General features: G+C 38.1%; 2 protein-coding genes across 2 annotated transcripts; one reads left to right on the forward strand and one right to left on the reverse strand.

Moving 5' to 3' along the window:
* Positions 1-3,535: 3,535 nt before the first annotated feature.
* LOC112196240 lies at positions 3,536-7,169 on the forward strand. The gene is made up of 3 exons (XM_024336555.2): positions 3,536-3,657; positions 4,229-5,367; positions 5,713-7,169. Exons 2-3 carry the CDS (start codon positions 5,286-5,288, stop codon positions 6,762-6,764), a joined length of 1,134 nt encoding a protein of 377 aa, XP_024192323.1. The 5' UTR covers positions 3,536-3,657; positions 4,229-5,285; the 3' UTR covers positions 6,765-7,169.
* Positions 7,170-7,748: 579 nt separating this feature from the next.
* Positions 7,749-12,715, reverse strand: LOC112199451 (actin cytoskeleton-regulatory complex protein pan1-like). The gene is made up of 7 exons (XM_024340470.2): positions 12,535-12,715; positions 10,080-11,039; positions 9,863-9,994; positions 9,446-9,778; positions 9,240-9,368; positions 8,547-9,088; positions 7,749-8,346 (listed from the first exon to the last, which is right to left on the reverse strand). The coding sequence occupies exons 1-7, from the start codon at positions 12,547-12,549 to the stop codon at positions 7,749-7,751; spliced, it is 2,709 nt and encodes a 902-aa protein (XP_024196238.1). The 5' UTR covers positions 12,550-12,715.
* Between the last annotated feature and the right edge of the window lie 2,975 nt (positions 12,716-15,690).

Genomic DNA, 15,690 nt, shown 5'->3' on the forward strand with positions numbered 1-15,690 from the left:
AGTTCTATCACCTTTTTCTCAAGCAGATCTTCCAACATGCCTGCCACGTCAGAATTTGGGAAAGGATACGTATTTTGTTGCCATTCCTTCAACGAACGCTTTGTTCTGTCGTAGGTACGAGTTGGCTCTGCTTTCTTAACCTCCTTATCTCGTGTAGAGATTTTGACTGGGGCAATGTTGACGGCCACCGATTCTTTTGCAGATTTCTTCAGTGCCTTGTCAAACTTGCTTCAGAAACCCTTGTCTTTTCTTTGGTCAACAATTGACTCATTCTTCCCTTTGTGGCTAGCTATACTCAACTCCATGTCGTGTGCTAGCGTAGCCATCTCTTCAAACGTACGGGGCTTGATCCCCTGTAGGATGTATAACAAATCAAAGTGCATGCCTTGGATGCACATTTCCACTGCAGATACTTTTGACAGTCGATCTTTGCAATCGAGACTCAACGAACCCCACCTATTGATGTAATCAACTGCGCGTTCGTCCTTCCATTGCTTGGCGCTAGTAAGTTCCATCATGCTCACTGTGCGTCTCGTGCTATAGAAACGATTCAGGAACTCACGCTCCATCTGATCCCAACTGTCGATTGACTCAGGTTCCAGATCAGTGTACCATTCGAAGGCGTTGCCTTTTAATGAACATACAAACTGCTTAACAAGATGATCTCCCTCCGTTCCAGCATTGTTGCAAGTCTCGACAAAATGAGCAATATGTTGTTTTGGATTGCCCTTCCCTCGAATTGCTGAAACTTGGGTGGCTGGTACCCATATGGCATCCTCGGGCTATCCACTCTTTTTGTGTATGGCTTGGAGTATGTGAGAGAATCACGAGAGGTACCTCCATATTGAGCTCTAATGGAGTTGTTGATCTTGTCTTGTAGCTGCTGGACGGATAAAGAACCAAGTTGGCTTTCACTGTCCTTGTCGTTTGCCTTTGAAGTTTCTTCTTGTTTGTCTTTGTCATCCTTGTACGGAATCCTAGCAGAATTCTCATCATTTTGTTTCTCAAGCAATCTGCATATCCTTTTCTTCGACGGTATTGGTGAGCTTTTGAACCGCCTTTAATAGATTAGCTACCTGCTCCTCGAGCGTGGTTGCCCCAGTCATCATGCCTTGCATTGCTGAGGGGTAAGACGTACCGTCTGACTGCATTCCAAAAGTGTTATATTCTTCAGCATCAGAACTCCCCTTGTATGATCCCGTGCTTGAGTGACCATCGAAGGCAGGTGAGAACGACCGTTCTCTTGGTTTTGTGTTTGGAGCTTGTCTCTCTTCACTTCAAGGGACATGCTTCGCTGTCCCTAAACTTTCCAGGGTGATGATTAGTTGGCGAGGCTTAGAAGGCAAAGCTACAAATGTTGTTGGCTAAACCTTCGCCATGCTTCGAGTGACGTGACCAGATGAGCTGCTGCTCGATTTCGAGGTCGTTGTCTTGGACTTGTTCTTTGGAATGACTTGAGTGTTCTTGGAAGCCATTGCTCTAATGGATTTGTTTTGGAATCGTCTTACGGGGAAGGAGATGAGAGGCAAAGAGGTCCCACTGGGCGTGCCAATTTGTAAACACGAGAATCTGAAAACAAACAAAATACAGACACGTGTACAAAAATAATAATTTATTAATTTAAGTGAGGGTTACAATCTTTGGTAATCCTCTGATTCTATCTCCGACAATGAATTTCACTCAAGGGCTTGACGCTTGATCTTGAGTGGTACGATGATCACGAGAGTTGACACGTGACAAATGTCTTGGTTTGAGGTTGGTGAGGAACCGGCTATTTCGCAGCTTGATGGTTCTTCACGAGCTTGGGAGGCTTCAAAAATTTTGAGAGTGTTTTCTTCTATTTTTCGGCCGAAGTCCTTCTCTTGATTTGAGATGGGGTATTTATAGTGTCTCTCAATTTGGAATGCCTTGATAACACGTAATTAATTATATTTTCCTTAATAACATAATCAAATCAATCAGCCTTAATTAACTGATTTAATCATGACCATTAAGGAATTAGCCAATCAATTTGATGGCTGATTTTAATTGTATTTCATTAATAGCATAATCAAATCAATCAGCTTTAATTAACTGATTTAATCACGACTATTAAAGAATTAGCCAATTAATTTGATGACTGATTTTCATATTGATTATCAATTTAAATAAATTGACATCTAATCAGCAGACGAAATTTAATACTTGATTTGACTCGGAATCAATTGATTTAATTTGATTGATCCGCTTTAATATCAGCTGATTAAGTCGGAACGAATTTATTTATTGCCGTCGGGCTTTTTGTATGCCGCCACATGTCATTCCCTGAGTCTGCTTGGTTTTGCTTACTCATAAGCCACGTGCACATTTTGTGGGACCCACATGCCGATTAAATTTGTTCAGTCATAATTTTAAGTGTTGACCGAATTATTTAATGAATTTTATTTTCATTAAATTTTTTGTGTCTACAAAATCTTATTTCATTTTTCTTTGGTTTGATAAAAAAAAAAAAAAAGGATAGTTATACGAACAGGTAGAAAATTAGATGATTGGAACGCATCAGATCTAAAATCGGGTTTCAAGTCGGAGCATAATGAAGAGGATAATAGACTCGTGGCATTGATCCAAGGAATTAATAGTCTTGAAAACCTGTTTTCAATACTAATGGAGTAGTTCTTTCCGTTCTCCTTCTGTCAATCCCTCATTGTTCTTGATCTCTGCCTCTTTCTCCTGCTTCTTAAACTTTGTTTCTCTAAAAATTTCACTTGTATAAACATTAAAATGCATATGAGATCCGATTAATTTCATTTTTCTTTGGTTTATGGATTTGGTTTATTATTCAAATCTTTATGATGATGATGATGAGCACGAAGAACAAGAGGGGATTTACTTCTACAACAACATATATATGAAAAATTCAGTCAATTATTCTTTGACAATGAACTCTACCGTCACCTTCTTGGGCACGATTTAATCATAGACTTTGAAGATCATAATGATGATGAAAAGGGGAAAAATTTAGATAATTGACCAAACATGATGCTTCACCAGCCGTATCCAGATCTAACAAGATGCAAAAGAAAACAATGAAGGAAAAAAAAAAAAAGATTCGGTATCTAACATCGATTATGCGACGGTGAAATTTTCAGAGGAAAGAAAGAGAAACCAAAGAGAAGGGTTCTGACTTCTGAGGAGGACTGTTTTTGTTAATGGACCTGATGAGAACGATGAAGTGATCACCGAGAGAAAACGGAAATAGACGTCATTAGTATTAGATTTATTTGTTCCTCACAGTCCCTTAAAACTGTCTTTCAGGTGAGCAAGCCTATTAATTTTATAACAAATTACATCTAAGTTATTGACAGAATATTGTTTGACAGATACATCCTTAAAAGATGAAATTAAACATCCAAGGACAAAATCTTACAGATAAGGACAAGTTGATCTCCACTTGCCACCTGTTATAAGGTTAATTACTTATTTGCCCTTAACTTATTTTTTTGGGAATATATTCCCTTACTGCTACAGAGACCGTCTCTCTCTCTCTCTCTCTTTATCTTTCTCCTTCGTCAGCGACAGCTTCTTCTTCTTCTTCTTTAATTTGAAACGCAGTGAGAGAACCCGTCCATGGAAGCTTTCCAATTTCTCTTCTCCTATTGAAAGCGATCGAATTTCCATGTAAGTTTTTTGATTCTTCATGTCTTCTTGCTTCAAATTCATGCTTCTGTGTCAATTTCATGCTTTCTAAGATTTTGATCATCTACTGTTTCATCCAATTTTTTGTGAATTTCTTCTAGTTTTGGTTCAATTTGTTTCGTTTTGAATTATTGAACTCGTTTTAGGTTGAATTTGATTCTTCTTTTTTCTTTTTACTTTTCTATTTTGAATTTGTCTGTTGATTTTTTACCTATAATTGGAACGGGAATATACTTCGAGGCTATGATATTCAATCCTGAAGTTTGAGGTCTGAGTTGGTTTATAATTGGAGTATTGTGATTTTAGTGTCTGATGGTTTATAATTGTGTTATGATTGTAGTAGAGCAGTAGCAGGTGTTTGAATTTGTGTAATAGCAGTAGCAGGTGGTTGATTATTGTATATTTGAGGTTTGATATCTTGTAGAGCAGTAGCAGAGTTTGATGTGATGTTTAGTTTTACTATTATCATAGTAGCTGTTCTAATATTTTGGCTTTCAGGTTGTGCAGTAGCAGTATATAACATTAATAATAGTTTTCTACATGTGTTTTATAGTATGTCAAAGTCAACATTTGGAAGATTTACATATGGGACAGAGACTATTCTTTTACCGTTGTCATCAAGCACCACGTATGAAAATTTGTGTGCCAAAATTTCCTCAAGGTTTCGAAACCTCAAGGATGGTCAATTTGTTTTTAGATATGCACTTAACGATTGCCCCAATTGCTACTTAGAGTGTGACGATGATATTTTGATCATGTTGGATATCTTCCAACTGCTAAATTTTCCCTTTATAGATATACATGTTCTTGATGTTGGAGCTTGTTCCAAGATGTGTGTCGATAAACAGGAAATTGCTGCTACTGTGGATACTGCTATTGTGAATATCCCTGAACTTGTTGATGAAGATCATGCTAGTAGTGATGATTCAAACCTTGAGGATGACAACAACATGATAATTGGAAATTTTGTGAGCAACAAGTCTAAAAGGAAGTATATGTCTAGTGATTGGAATGACAATATATATAAGATTGGTCAAGTTTTCATTGGTGGTGCCGTCGAATTTCGGGATAAGTTGTGCAAGTTTGCAGTTGAGAAGGGGTTTGAGTTTAACTATGTTAAGAATGACAAGTGCCGTGTTAGTGCTACTTGTGCCAAGAAAGATTCCGATGGGTGTGAATGGTATGTTTATGCTTCCTTAAACAAGGCTAGTGGTTATTTCCATATAATAAAGTTGGTGAATAATCATTCTTGTGTTGGTGTTGTCCGGCATCAAAATCATAAGAGGTTAGGATCCAAAGTTATTTCCACTATTATGGCTGATAAAGTCAGATCCGATCCTTTAATTAAGCCCAAGGATATTGTCAAGCATTTCAAGCATGATTATGGGTTTGATATTCCTTATCACATGGCATATAGGGGCAAAGAGGCTGCTAATAAGATGTTACATGGTAGTGAAGCATTTGGGTATTCTCTATTGCCTTGGTATATTGACACATTAAAGAGAACTAACCCCGGTTCATATTGCATTCTTGACTCTCTTGATAATCGTTTTCGTTGATTGTTTATATCTTATGGGGCTTGCATAAACGGCTTCAAATATTGTCGACCTATGTTGTTCCTTGATGGGACTTTTATTAAAAACAAGTATAAGGGGATGCTATTGGGTGCTTGTGCTAAAACAGGGAACAAAGGTATGCAAACTTCTTCTAAAGTGAGTTTTCTTTTATGATTTTTTTTTGTTTTGTCCATGTAGTAGCAGCATATGTAAATTTTGATTAAATGTGAATTGTTAGTGTAATTTATGAGAACCTGGCAGTAGCAGCCCTTATTGTGTTTTCTTGTGATCTTCACATGATGATCGGATGTGAGTTTGTTTTGCATGCTTTCCTATTGTCAAGTTGAATTTCTTTAATGGCAATAGCAGTAGCAGTAGCAGTAACAGTATCAGTAGCATTTTAAAGCAGTAGCAGTTCTTATATTCGATCCTTTTTTTGTCTTATTTATTCTTGCTTTTGTTTTTGTTTTTTGTTTTCCAGATGTTTTCCCATTTGCCTTTGCCATTGTTGATGCTGAAAGTAAAGAGAATTGGAGGTGGTTCCTTGAACATTTGGCAATAATCTTGGCGAGCGACTACCGGACTATTGTATTCATGACAGACCGTGGAGCTGGTCTTTTGGATGGTGTGAAAGAGGTGTTTCCAAATGCGCCTCACTCCTACTGTATCAAGCATCTAAAGGACAATTTGAATGGCAGGTATCCAAGTTCCTATGGTTCTACTTTTAAGGAACACATTGTGAGATTGTTTACACAAGCTGCATATGCTAGGACTTTAGATATCTTCAATGAAAAGTTGGAAGAATTTAGGAAGCAAAGTCGTGGGCAGGGTCAGTCCTTTCTTGCTAACTTGCCACCCGAAAACTATGCTATTGCTTGCTTCCCTGCTAAAAGATATGGCGAAATGAGTAATTCTTTGGCAGAGAGCTTCAACAACATGGTCAAGGATGAGAGATGCATGCCGCTGCCTCAGTTGCTTGAAGGCATTCGTGTGAGAGTTATGGAGATTTTTTGTGAAAGGAAGGTTCAATCTTCTACTTGGAGGAGTGTGCTATGTCCTAAGCTTGAGAAAAAGTTGTCGAAAAGGATAGAAACAGGGAGAAATTGGAGAGTTAGCCAGTCTACTAATGATATTTTTGAAGTTTGTACAGAGGATAGCAATGTCATGGTGAACTTGGTTGAGAGGGAGTGTTCTTGTGCTTGGTGGCAGTTTAGGTGCTTCCCATGTTCTCATGCAGTTCAAGTAATGCAGAAGGCGAACCGTATCCCTTACCGTTACATTGAAGATTACTGGAAGACCTCATTCTATAGAAGTGCTCATGATCTTCCTATTTTTCCAGTCCCGGATCTTGATAAGCCCAATCCTAGTAGTTTTGGTGATTCAGCTTTGCAGCCTCCCAAGACTCGAAAACCTCCCGGAAGACCACGGACAAGGAGGATCAAGTCGTTTGGGGAAGAGTCCAGACCAGTGAAATGCACACGGTGTGATCAACTTGGCCACCACAATTGCAGGTCATGCAATGTGGCGATCTGAGACAGTAGCACATTCAACAGTAACAGTAGCACATGACATGATTCAGCAGTAGCAAATTGATTCAACAGTAGCAGCAGATGGCATGATTCAACAATATGACATGATTCAGCAATAGCACATAACATGATTCAGCAGTAGCAGATTGATTCAACAGTAGCAGATGGCATGATTCAACAATATGACATGCAATTTTTTGATTCATATATGTTCGCACTGCAATTTTATATAGTAGCAGTGCCTCAGATTAATTTTTTGAGTTTTTGAGAAGTTTCTATGTCATGAGGAACTGAGTATTATAGGGATAAATGGTCATGGATGATCGTTTTCAAGCAATAGCTTATTCAACAGTAGCATATGACATTGTTTCGTTGTAGCAAATTACAGAAAAAAGTTTAATTTCAGTGATTGATATTTTTGGTTTCCAGCAATGATTTGTTTATGTTCCCTCCTAAACAGGTGTAGTAGCGAAGTGTTTGTGTAGTAGCAGGGCCTGTTGGCGGTGCAGCGGCACGCTGCCTTGTTTTATGTTCAATCTTCTGCCTCCGTGTATATTCAATCTTTTTCATTTTATGTTTGGTCACCAAACCCGAAAACCACAATCAAATGCCTTCCAACATTACAATTCCCCAAGAAAATATCACACCAACCTAACATTAAATTTTGGTTTGGCTTAGAAAATCTGAATCAATTTCAACCTTTTAAGAACCTTTGCAATTCAAGATTTTGATCCCCTTCCCATCCTACTTGTTGAAAGATCAAAAAATGATAGGCAATAGCAAATCTACAAACATATCCCTATCTTCTGCACATGAAAATATATACTAACACCGAATCCCATACGATTATACACAAAAAATGAAAATATATACAAATATATACCAACACCAAATCTACAAATATATACTAATTTGGATGACTGACTTAACACCGAATCCCATACGATTGGTGCACCAAAATAGACTACTAATATGTTTGTTAAGTCCTTTAATTGCTCTTCTTCCTCTGTTTCTTCGATGGTTTCTGCACCTCAAAACCTTCTAGTTGCTTCTCTTTCCGATCGGTTCTTTCTTTGATTCTCTTTATCGCTGATCGTGTCCTTGGTTCATTTGATGGAGCAGTAGCATGAGCAGGAGCAGTAGAATGAGCAGGAACAGTAGCAGGAGCAGTAGCATGAGCGGGAACAGCAGCAGGAGCAGCAACAGCAGGAGGAGCAGCAGGAGCAGCAGTAGCAGCAACATCTTCATTGGCCTCTTCATCTTTTTCTACCCTTTGCACTATCATCATTAGTTGTTTGCATTTGTTTCTCCATTTTCTAAGCTCTTCTTGCTTCTTCTTCAACTTTGTCTTCAACTTTTTGTATTTTTTTGACACTTCTTCTTTTTCATCCCACAATCTCTCTATATAAGCTTGCTTCCTTTTGCAGCTCTCGATAGCACTTCCCGCCATATCTTGTTTCAGCATTGCTACATCTTGCCAATGCTCCACTGTATTGATCTGCTCTTCATCAGTGCTTGGATAGCCAAATTCATCGTACTCACTTTGCAACAAGGCTTCCCATTCATCGAACCAAACTGGATCATTCCTGCACACAGTAGCATACAACCTCACCCAATTATGAACTTTCTATATTCCAACATCAAAACAACCAGCATTGCAATCCACACAACATGAATCAATATAAATGCAAACCATATAAAACAAAAAATAAGCTTAATAATAAAATAATAGAGATACATACAAATCTGTTCATTCACAATCATACCATATAAATGCAAATCATACCTGCTCTTGTACTCTTCATTCACAATCTCTTCTACAATGTTGTGCAAGATTTGATCAGCAATATTTGCACCAGCCTCAGTAGCAGCTTTTTCTTTCCTTGCAGCTTCATTGGCCTCAGTAGCAGCTTTTTCTTTCCTTGCAGCTTCATTCACAATCTCTTCTATAATACTTTTCAGGGTTTGATCCATAAAATTTGCATCGGCCTCAGTAGCAGCTTTTCTGTTCCTTTCAACATCATCAGCCTCAGTAGCAGCTTTTCTATTCCTTTCCATTCGATCTGGTTCTCCTCCTTCAGTTCCATCCCGATTCTGATCGACCTCAGTAGCAGCTTTTTCATTCCTTTCCATTTGATCTGGTTCTCCTCCGTCAGTTCCATCCCGATCATGATCGACCTCAGTAGCAGCTTTTTCATTCCTTTGCATTTGATCTGGTTCTGCTCCTTCAGTTCCATCCCGATCCTGATCGACAAAGTTTGTTTCATTTTCCTGCCCCCCAAATCCAGTGTCAAAGCTAAAGTCATCTCTAATACCATCCGCAGCATCCTTAACCAAAAGAAAATGATAATTCAAAAAAATTAGAAAATAATGCAGTATCACATTATTACCAATCAAATTACATCAAAACAAGGTAAAGATCCAAAGTGAAGTAGACCAAAAGAAATCTGCATAAACCGAGAAACTTAAATTTATTTACCTCTTCTTCCTCAGTTGCACCCAAATCCATGTCATTGACATTTACTCCACTTGTGGTTTTTGTTTGCATTCCTTCCTCTCCTTTATTCTCGTCAATCTTTTTCGCAAAATTCATGCTGTTCATATCCACCTAAAAAACAAAGCAAAGATGATTTTAGTAAAAATGTACACGTAGCTGCTATAAATGTAATTTTTCATTGTAGTTACCCAATCTCTTAATGTCATGTCTTCATGTTCATCTTCGAAACCTTCTGATTCATTATCAGCTGTCTCTTCTTCATTTCTACGTTTTTCCTTTTCAGCTGGTGCAGTAGCACCCTCATTCGAGATCTTATTTTCTTTACTTTTTGCTCTCTTTTCGGCCACCCGCTTTTTGGCTGGTTTTTTGGCAGCTACTGTGGCCTTCTTTTCTTCTCTTTGTCTTTTCTGCCCCTTTGCCTGTGCAGTAGCAGCATGCTTTGATGGAGGGTTCTCAAAGTCATCGTCACTGTTTTCCTTGCCATGTTTGCTTCTATTGTTGTCGGCAACTGCATTATCAATCTGCAATAAAATATTTTTCAAGTTAGTAGCATATTGCACAGTATCATAACCATACATAGTAGCAGACAGTAGCGTATCCATCACCTCTATGTCATCAACTTGCATTTTCTGCAATTCTTTTGTGAATTGAGGGAGACTCCACTTGACGCACCCTGGAGTCATTGCTTCTCTGCCTTTAATTTCAACAAGCATAGTACTCCTCTCGCATATCCAATACTATAACAAAAACAAAACAGATATAAGTAACACATAATTTAACTATACAGTAGCAATAGGAGTAGCAGTAGCAGTAGTGACTTACCGGGATTAATGCTACACACCCACTGATTTGCCTTGCTTTTCCCGTTGTGGCAGCTTGCAAACACAATAACAAATAGTCTCTAACAGCTCTTGCCCAGTTATATCTCCTCATTGTCTCAATATCAGTGATGCATTTCACAAAGCTCCATCCTAAGGTAGACCCCGAGCTTGCAAATAGTAGTGTGATGAACAGATGCAGTAGCAGCAACTTTGTCATGTTCTCTATCCAGCCAGGAGCTTTTTCCCTTAACTGCTCATCAATACAGCTCATGATTCTTGCTTTTTTTATCCTTCGGTCATTTGCAAAGAACCTTTGAACAAGAGGATGATCAGTCGGCTTCTTAGGATCATCTATTGGGTTTGGCACCGTGAGAGCTGATTTTTGGTTTGGCAAACCCAAAATGTAGTGCACATCCGATACACTTATTTCTGCCAACTTGTTTCCAAACTTAAATTTCTTCAAAGCCGGCTTGTAGCATTGCACTAACCTATGCATCTCTCGATCTGATTTTGCAGTTGTGTTCTTAGTCATCAATCCCTTGTCATAAGCTTCAATCAAGTTCCAAAATGGCGTCTTCTTCAACTCAGCTTTCAATCTCATCTTTTCTTCACGATTGAGCTGCTCATACACTTTATGAAGCACATCATGGAAGGCAATCATATTGCACCTGTATTGGCAATATGATTGTTTCTGGTCTTTGCCACTGTTCCTTGCTCCATCATTCTTTTCTTCTTCCTCCTCCTCTTCTTCATTATCCGGTTCTACCCCGTCTTGTTCTTCTTTGTCTTTTTCATCCTCAGCTTCCTCATTTTCTTCATCCTCCTCTTCTTCCCTATCTTGTTCCACTTCTTTATGCTTTTGTCTCTTTACTCTAGTGCTTGGAAACTTTATCCTACATGCCAGAGCTTTTCTTCTCACTGGTTTTGTGTGATTATTCCTTGTATCATCACCCTTTTGCACCTACACAGAGTAGCCAATTTGAATTATAAACAAAGTAAACTACAAAACCTTTGATTAACAAAAAACCAAAACCTTCAAATAAATTTCACAAATACAAGAAACTGCACACAGTAGCACATAAAATAAACTGCACAAAGAAACTTCAATTGAACACAGTAGCACATAGCAATAATAAACAGCAGAAATAAACTTCAAATAAACACAGTAGCACATAGCAATAATAAACAGCAGAAACAAACTTCAATTTAACACAGTAGCACATAGCAATAATGAACAGCAGAAATAAACTTCAAATAAACACAGTAGCACATAGCAATAATGCACTGCAGAAAGAAACTTCAAATAAACACAGTAGCACATAGCAATAATGCACTGCAGAAACAAACTTCAATTTAACACAGTAGCACATAGCAATAATGCACTGCAGAAACAAACTTCAATTTAACACAGTAGCACATAGCAATAATAAACAGCAGAAACAAACTTCAATTTAACACAGTAGCACATAGCAATAATGAACAGCAGAAATAAACTTCAAATAAACACAGTAGCACATAGCAATAATGCACTGCAGAAATAAACTTCAAATAAACACAGTAGCACATAGCAATAATGCACTGCAGAAACAAACTTCAATTTAACACAGTAGCACATAGCAATAATGAACAGCAGAAATAAACTTCAAATAAACACAGTAGCACATAGCAATAATGCACTGCAGAAAGAAACTTCAAATAAACACAGTAGCACATAGCAATAATGAACAGCAGAAATAAACTTCAAATAAACACAGTAGCACATAGCAATAATGCACTGCAGAAACAAACTTCAATTTAACACAGTAGCACATAGCAATAATGAACAGCAGAAACAAACTTCAATTTAACACAGTAGCACATAGCAATAATGCACTGCAGAAACAAACTTCAATTTAACACAGTAGCACATAGCAATAATGAACAGCAGAAATAAACTTCAAATAAACACAGTAGCACATAGCAATAATGCACTGCAGAAATAAACTTCAAATAAACACAGTAGCACATAGCAATAATGAACAGCAGAAACAAACTTCAATTTAACACAGTAGCACATAGCAATAATGCACTGCAGAAACAAACTTCATATAAACTGCACACAGTAGCACATGGCAATAATGCACTGCAGAAACAAACTTCAATTGAACACAGTAGCACATATCGTAGTTATATGCACTGTGTAATTTTCTATTTTATAACAAATTACATCTAAGTTATTGACAGAATATTGTTTGACAGATACATCCTTAAAAGATGAAATTAAACATCCAAGGACAACAAATCAACGGCAGCCCAATGAAACAATATTACAAAAACTGAAGCAAAATCCTGTGACTAGTTTGTACTAAAGCTTTGATTCTTTATAATCCATTATTTCAAGAACTGATTTCAATCGATTCTACTGCTACTTTCGAAGACACATAAATTAAGGCAGCAAAATTTGAGTAAGAGCTTACCTTATCAACCTCCATTGGAGCCAGATTCAAGCAGAGTGCTACTGCTTCGGATCTCTTGCAGTGCGTTTTGGATCCGTCAGAGATTTTAGGGTTTCTGACTGAGTGCTACTGCTTCCCCTGAGTGCTACTGCTTCCCAACACTCCAAACTGAGTGCTACTGCTTCCCCACACTCCAAACTGAGTGCTACTGCTTCAAACGGCACAATCCTTAACGTTTTCTGAAAATTTTCAAGGTTATGTCAGTCAATTGTATAATTAGCCATAGTGATTTCCACATCCAAGAACCAACTGAAACTACCGTCAACTATGAAAACAACAATTAGACCAGAAATCTTTAAACCCTAACTGAAAGGAATCTAGAAAATTTTCTCAAGTCGGTGCCAGTAAATTGTCAAATTAACTTCGATTCATTTCCAAGAAATAACTAATCTTACAATACTCAGATAATTAAGCGAAAACCCCAAGAAACTCGAAATTAGAAAAGCGGTACTGACCGGAATTCACGGTCACGAAGCCCATCAGATCGTCGCCGTCGTCTTCGTGAATGGTGAGCGCATCGTCATCGCCGGCGCGATTCAGATTAGAATAAGAGGCGAAGGTCGATTCCGGAATCAATTTGAGTGCTACTGGAGATTTTTTTGCAGTGCTACTGCTTCAGAGATTCAAGCTAGATCCGTCACCGTCGTCTTCGTGAATGGTGAGCGCATCGTCTCCGCCGGCGCGATTCAGATTGGAGTCAGAGGCGCAGGTCGATTCCGGAATCAAGCTGAGTGCTACTGAAGATTTTGCAGTGCTACTGCTTCAAGCCAGATCCGTCGCTGGAGAGAAATTCACGTTTGGGCTTTTTTGCGTTTTGTGTTTTGGGATTTCAGGCTTAGGTCGTTGGATTGTGGCAGTGGCATAAGCGTAAATTTTAATAAAAACTGAACATTTTAGTCATTTTGTAACATAATTTGAAGCCAGGCCCAGTTACATTTGGTTTTGGACCTGAGCTTGTGTCCTTATTTGTATAAAATAAATTGAAGGTGGGTTTTCTGTGTTTATATATTTGGTCAGGTGCTACTGTGTAATTTTCTATTAATTTTATTGGGTTTTTAAAAGTTTGATACTTTGATCCTAGTTAATGACCTTTGGATTTGAAATCAATGGACAATAATTGAAGTCAAGGATAACCAAGTATGAAGCCCAGCCAAGGAGAGGATCCGGATCCGGATCGTATAAAAAGACTTGTATTATATTGTCATTGTTATTCAGATTCCTCGTCTTCTCTGGTAAGTTTCAGACCTCGGAATTTGTATTATATTTTTGGCTTCCCAAACCTGGCATGGGGAGGTGAGGTCTCATCTGTCAATTGGTGTGCCACTCTTATTTAATCTCACATGCAGTCATTCATTCATGCATGATAAATAAATAGAATACTGAAACTAACTTGGCCAGAAAGTGAAACTAGAAAGCTAATTCAGTTCAAACATTACTAAAGAAAAAAAAGAAGGCTAATTCAAGAGCCGTTGAGTTGGTCCTCGTACAGACGCGCACACCATCCCCGTTTCGCACAAGTGTTGGTTTGTAAATTTAGGGGTTAAAAATATTTATATAAAAGTGTCAATGAAATTGAGTATAAATTTACTCCATTTTTAGATATTTTTTTTTTCACATATCCCATTAAGTTTTTTTAATTCTCTCTTCCAAAACACTCTAAGAAGGTCTTCCCTAATACCCCATTAAGATTTTTTTTTAAATTTTTTTTTTTAATACCATTTTACCCTCACCCATTTGTTACTTAGAGAGAGAGAGAGAGAAAATGGAAGAGAGAGAAACCATAGGAGACTTCGCCGGTGCCCGGTCATTGAAATTGGTCACCGGCCGCAGGAATCAGGCCAACTTTAGCCGGGTTCCGGTCACCGGCCGTCAGATTCCGGTCACTGGTCTCCGGATTCCGGTCACCGGCAGCCAGATTCTGGTCACCGGCCGCCGCCCACCAGACTTTTCTGAAAACCTCACCGGAAATGTTTATTGCCCCTAATAGAATCTATTACCCCCCAATAGACGTCTATTACTGTTACACCCCATATCTGAGATACCCTTTTTACTGAGTTGCATGAAATTCCTTATGGTTACCGTTCGCAGTTATAATTTTAACGTTTAGGGGGTGGTTAAAAATTGACTTTTTATGAGTTAATAATTTGAGAAAATTTCCTTCATGAAAGTTGTAGAGGGCGTTAAACCGAGTGCGTGCATATGTGGTACGTAAAAATCGGAGTTCGTATGCAAAAGTTATGAGTGAATTACGAAAATTACTGTTCATGGTAAAATTTGAATATATATGGAAAGTTACCCGGGTAGGTTTCCAAAACCGGAAACCCACCCCTCTTTCTCTCTCCTCTCCTCCGATTCTTCTCCTTTTCCCTTCGGGTTCTTCTCTTCCCCTTCGATTCTTCACTTTCCGGCCACCATCCGGCGTGCAACCGATCACCACATCGGCGACAACTCAAAGTTGTTGTAAAAAGTCTAAATTCCTCGTTCAATTGAAAATGCGACGACTTTGGGTTGTCATAACTAGTTGTCGCCTTATGTGTTTTACTGATTGTCAAAAGCGACAAAATTACACGGTTGTCGCTTTTTCAATATGCGACACAATTGGTTCCTCACATATCACAAATTGTGAGACACACTAGTGTGTTACAAAATACTATATGCGAGACTTTATATTTGTTACTATTTTTAATATACGAGGCTTCGTTTACATTGCATATTCCATATGCGGGGCTTGTATGTTTGTCACATTTTCAATAAACGACATAAGTCGTTCCTCACATATGACATCTTGCGAGACACATAAGTGTGTTATAGAATGCTATACGCGAGACTTCATGTTTGTTACAATTTCTAATATACGAGGCTTCATTTACATCGCATATTCTACTTGCAAGGCTTGTATTTTTGACCAAAAATTTATATGCGAGGTTTATTTTTGTTGCAAAAAATAACTGTGACGTTTCATTTTTGTTGCATATATTAATATGTTACACATATACATTTGTTGCATAAAATTATATGCGAGACTCCTTGTTTGTCTCATATAATTTCATCAAGGAACCAATTGTGTCGCATATTGAAAAAGCGACAACCGTGTAATTTCATCACTTTTAAAATTCA

Source organism: Rosa chinensis, chromosome 4 (genome assembly GCF_002994745.2).
Source record: "Rosa chinensis cultivar Old Blush chromosome 4, RchiOBHm-V2, whole genome shotgun sequence".
NCBI classification, from domain to species: Eukaryota; Viridiplantae; Streptophyta; class Magnoliopsida; order Rosales; family Rosaceae; genus Rosa; species Rosa chinensis.

Coding starts and splice junctions, on each gene's coding strand:
- LOC112196240 (XM_024336555.2), top strand. CDS start 5,286: ATGTTGTTCCTTGATGGGACTTTTATTAAAAACAAGTATAAGGGGATG. Junction 5,368..5,712: donor TGCTAAAACAGGGAACAAAG/GTATGCAAACTT, acceptor TTTGTTTTCCAG/ATGTTTTCCCATTTGCCTTT.
- LOC112199451 (XM_024340470.2), bottom strand. Junction 9,369..9,445: donor ACATGACATTAAGAGATTGG/GTAACTACAATG, acceptor TTTGTTTTTTAG/GTGGATATGAACAGCATGAA. Junction 8,347..8,546: donor AATGAAGAGTACAAGAGCAG/GTATGATTTGCA, acceptor TACTGTGTGCAG/GAATGATCCAGTTTGGTTCG.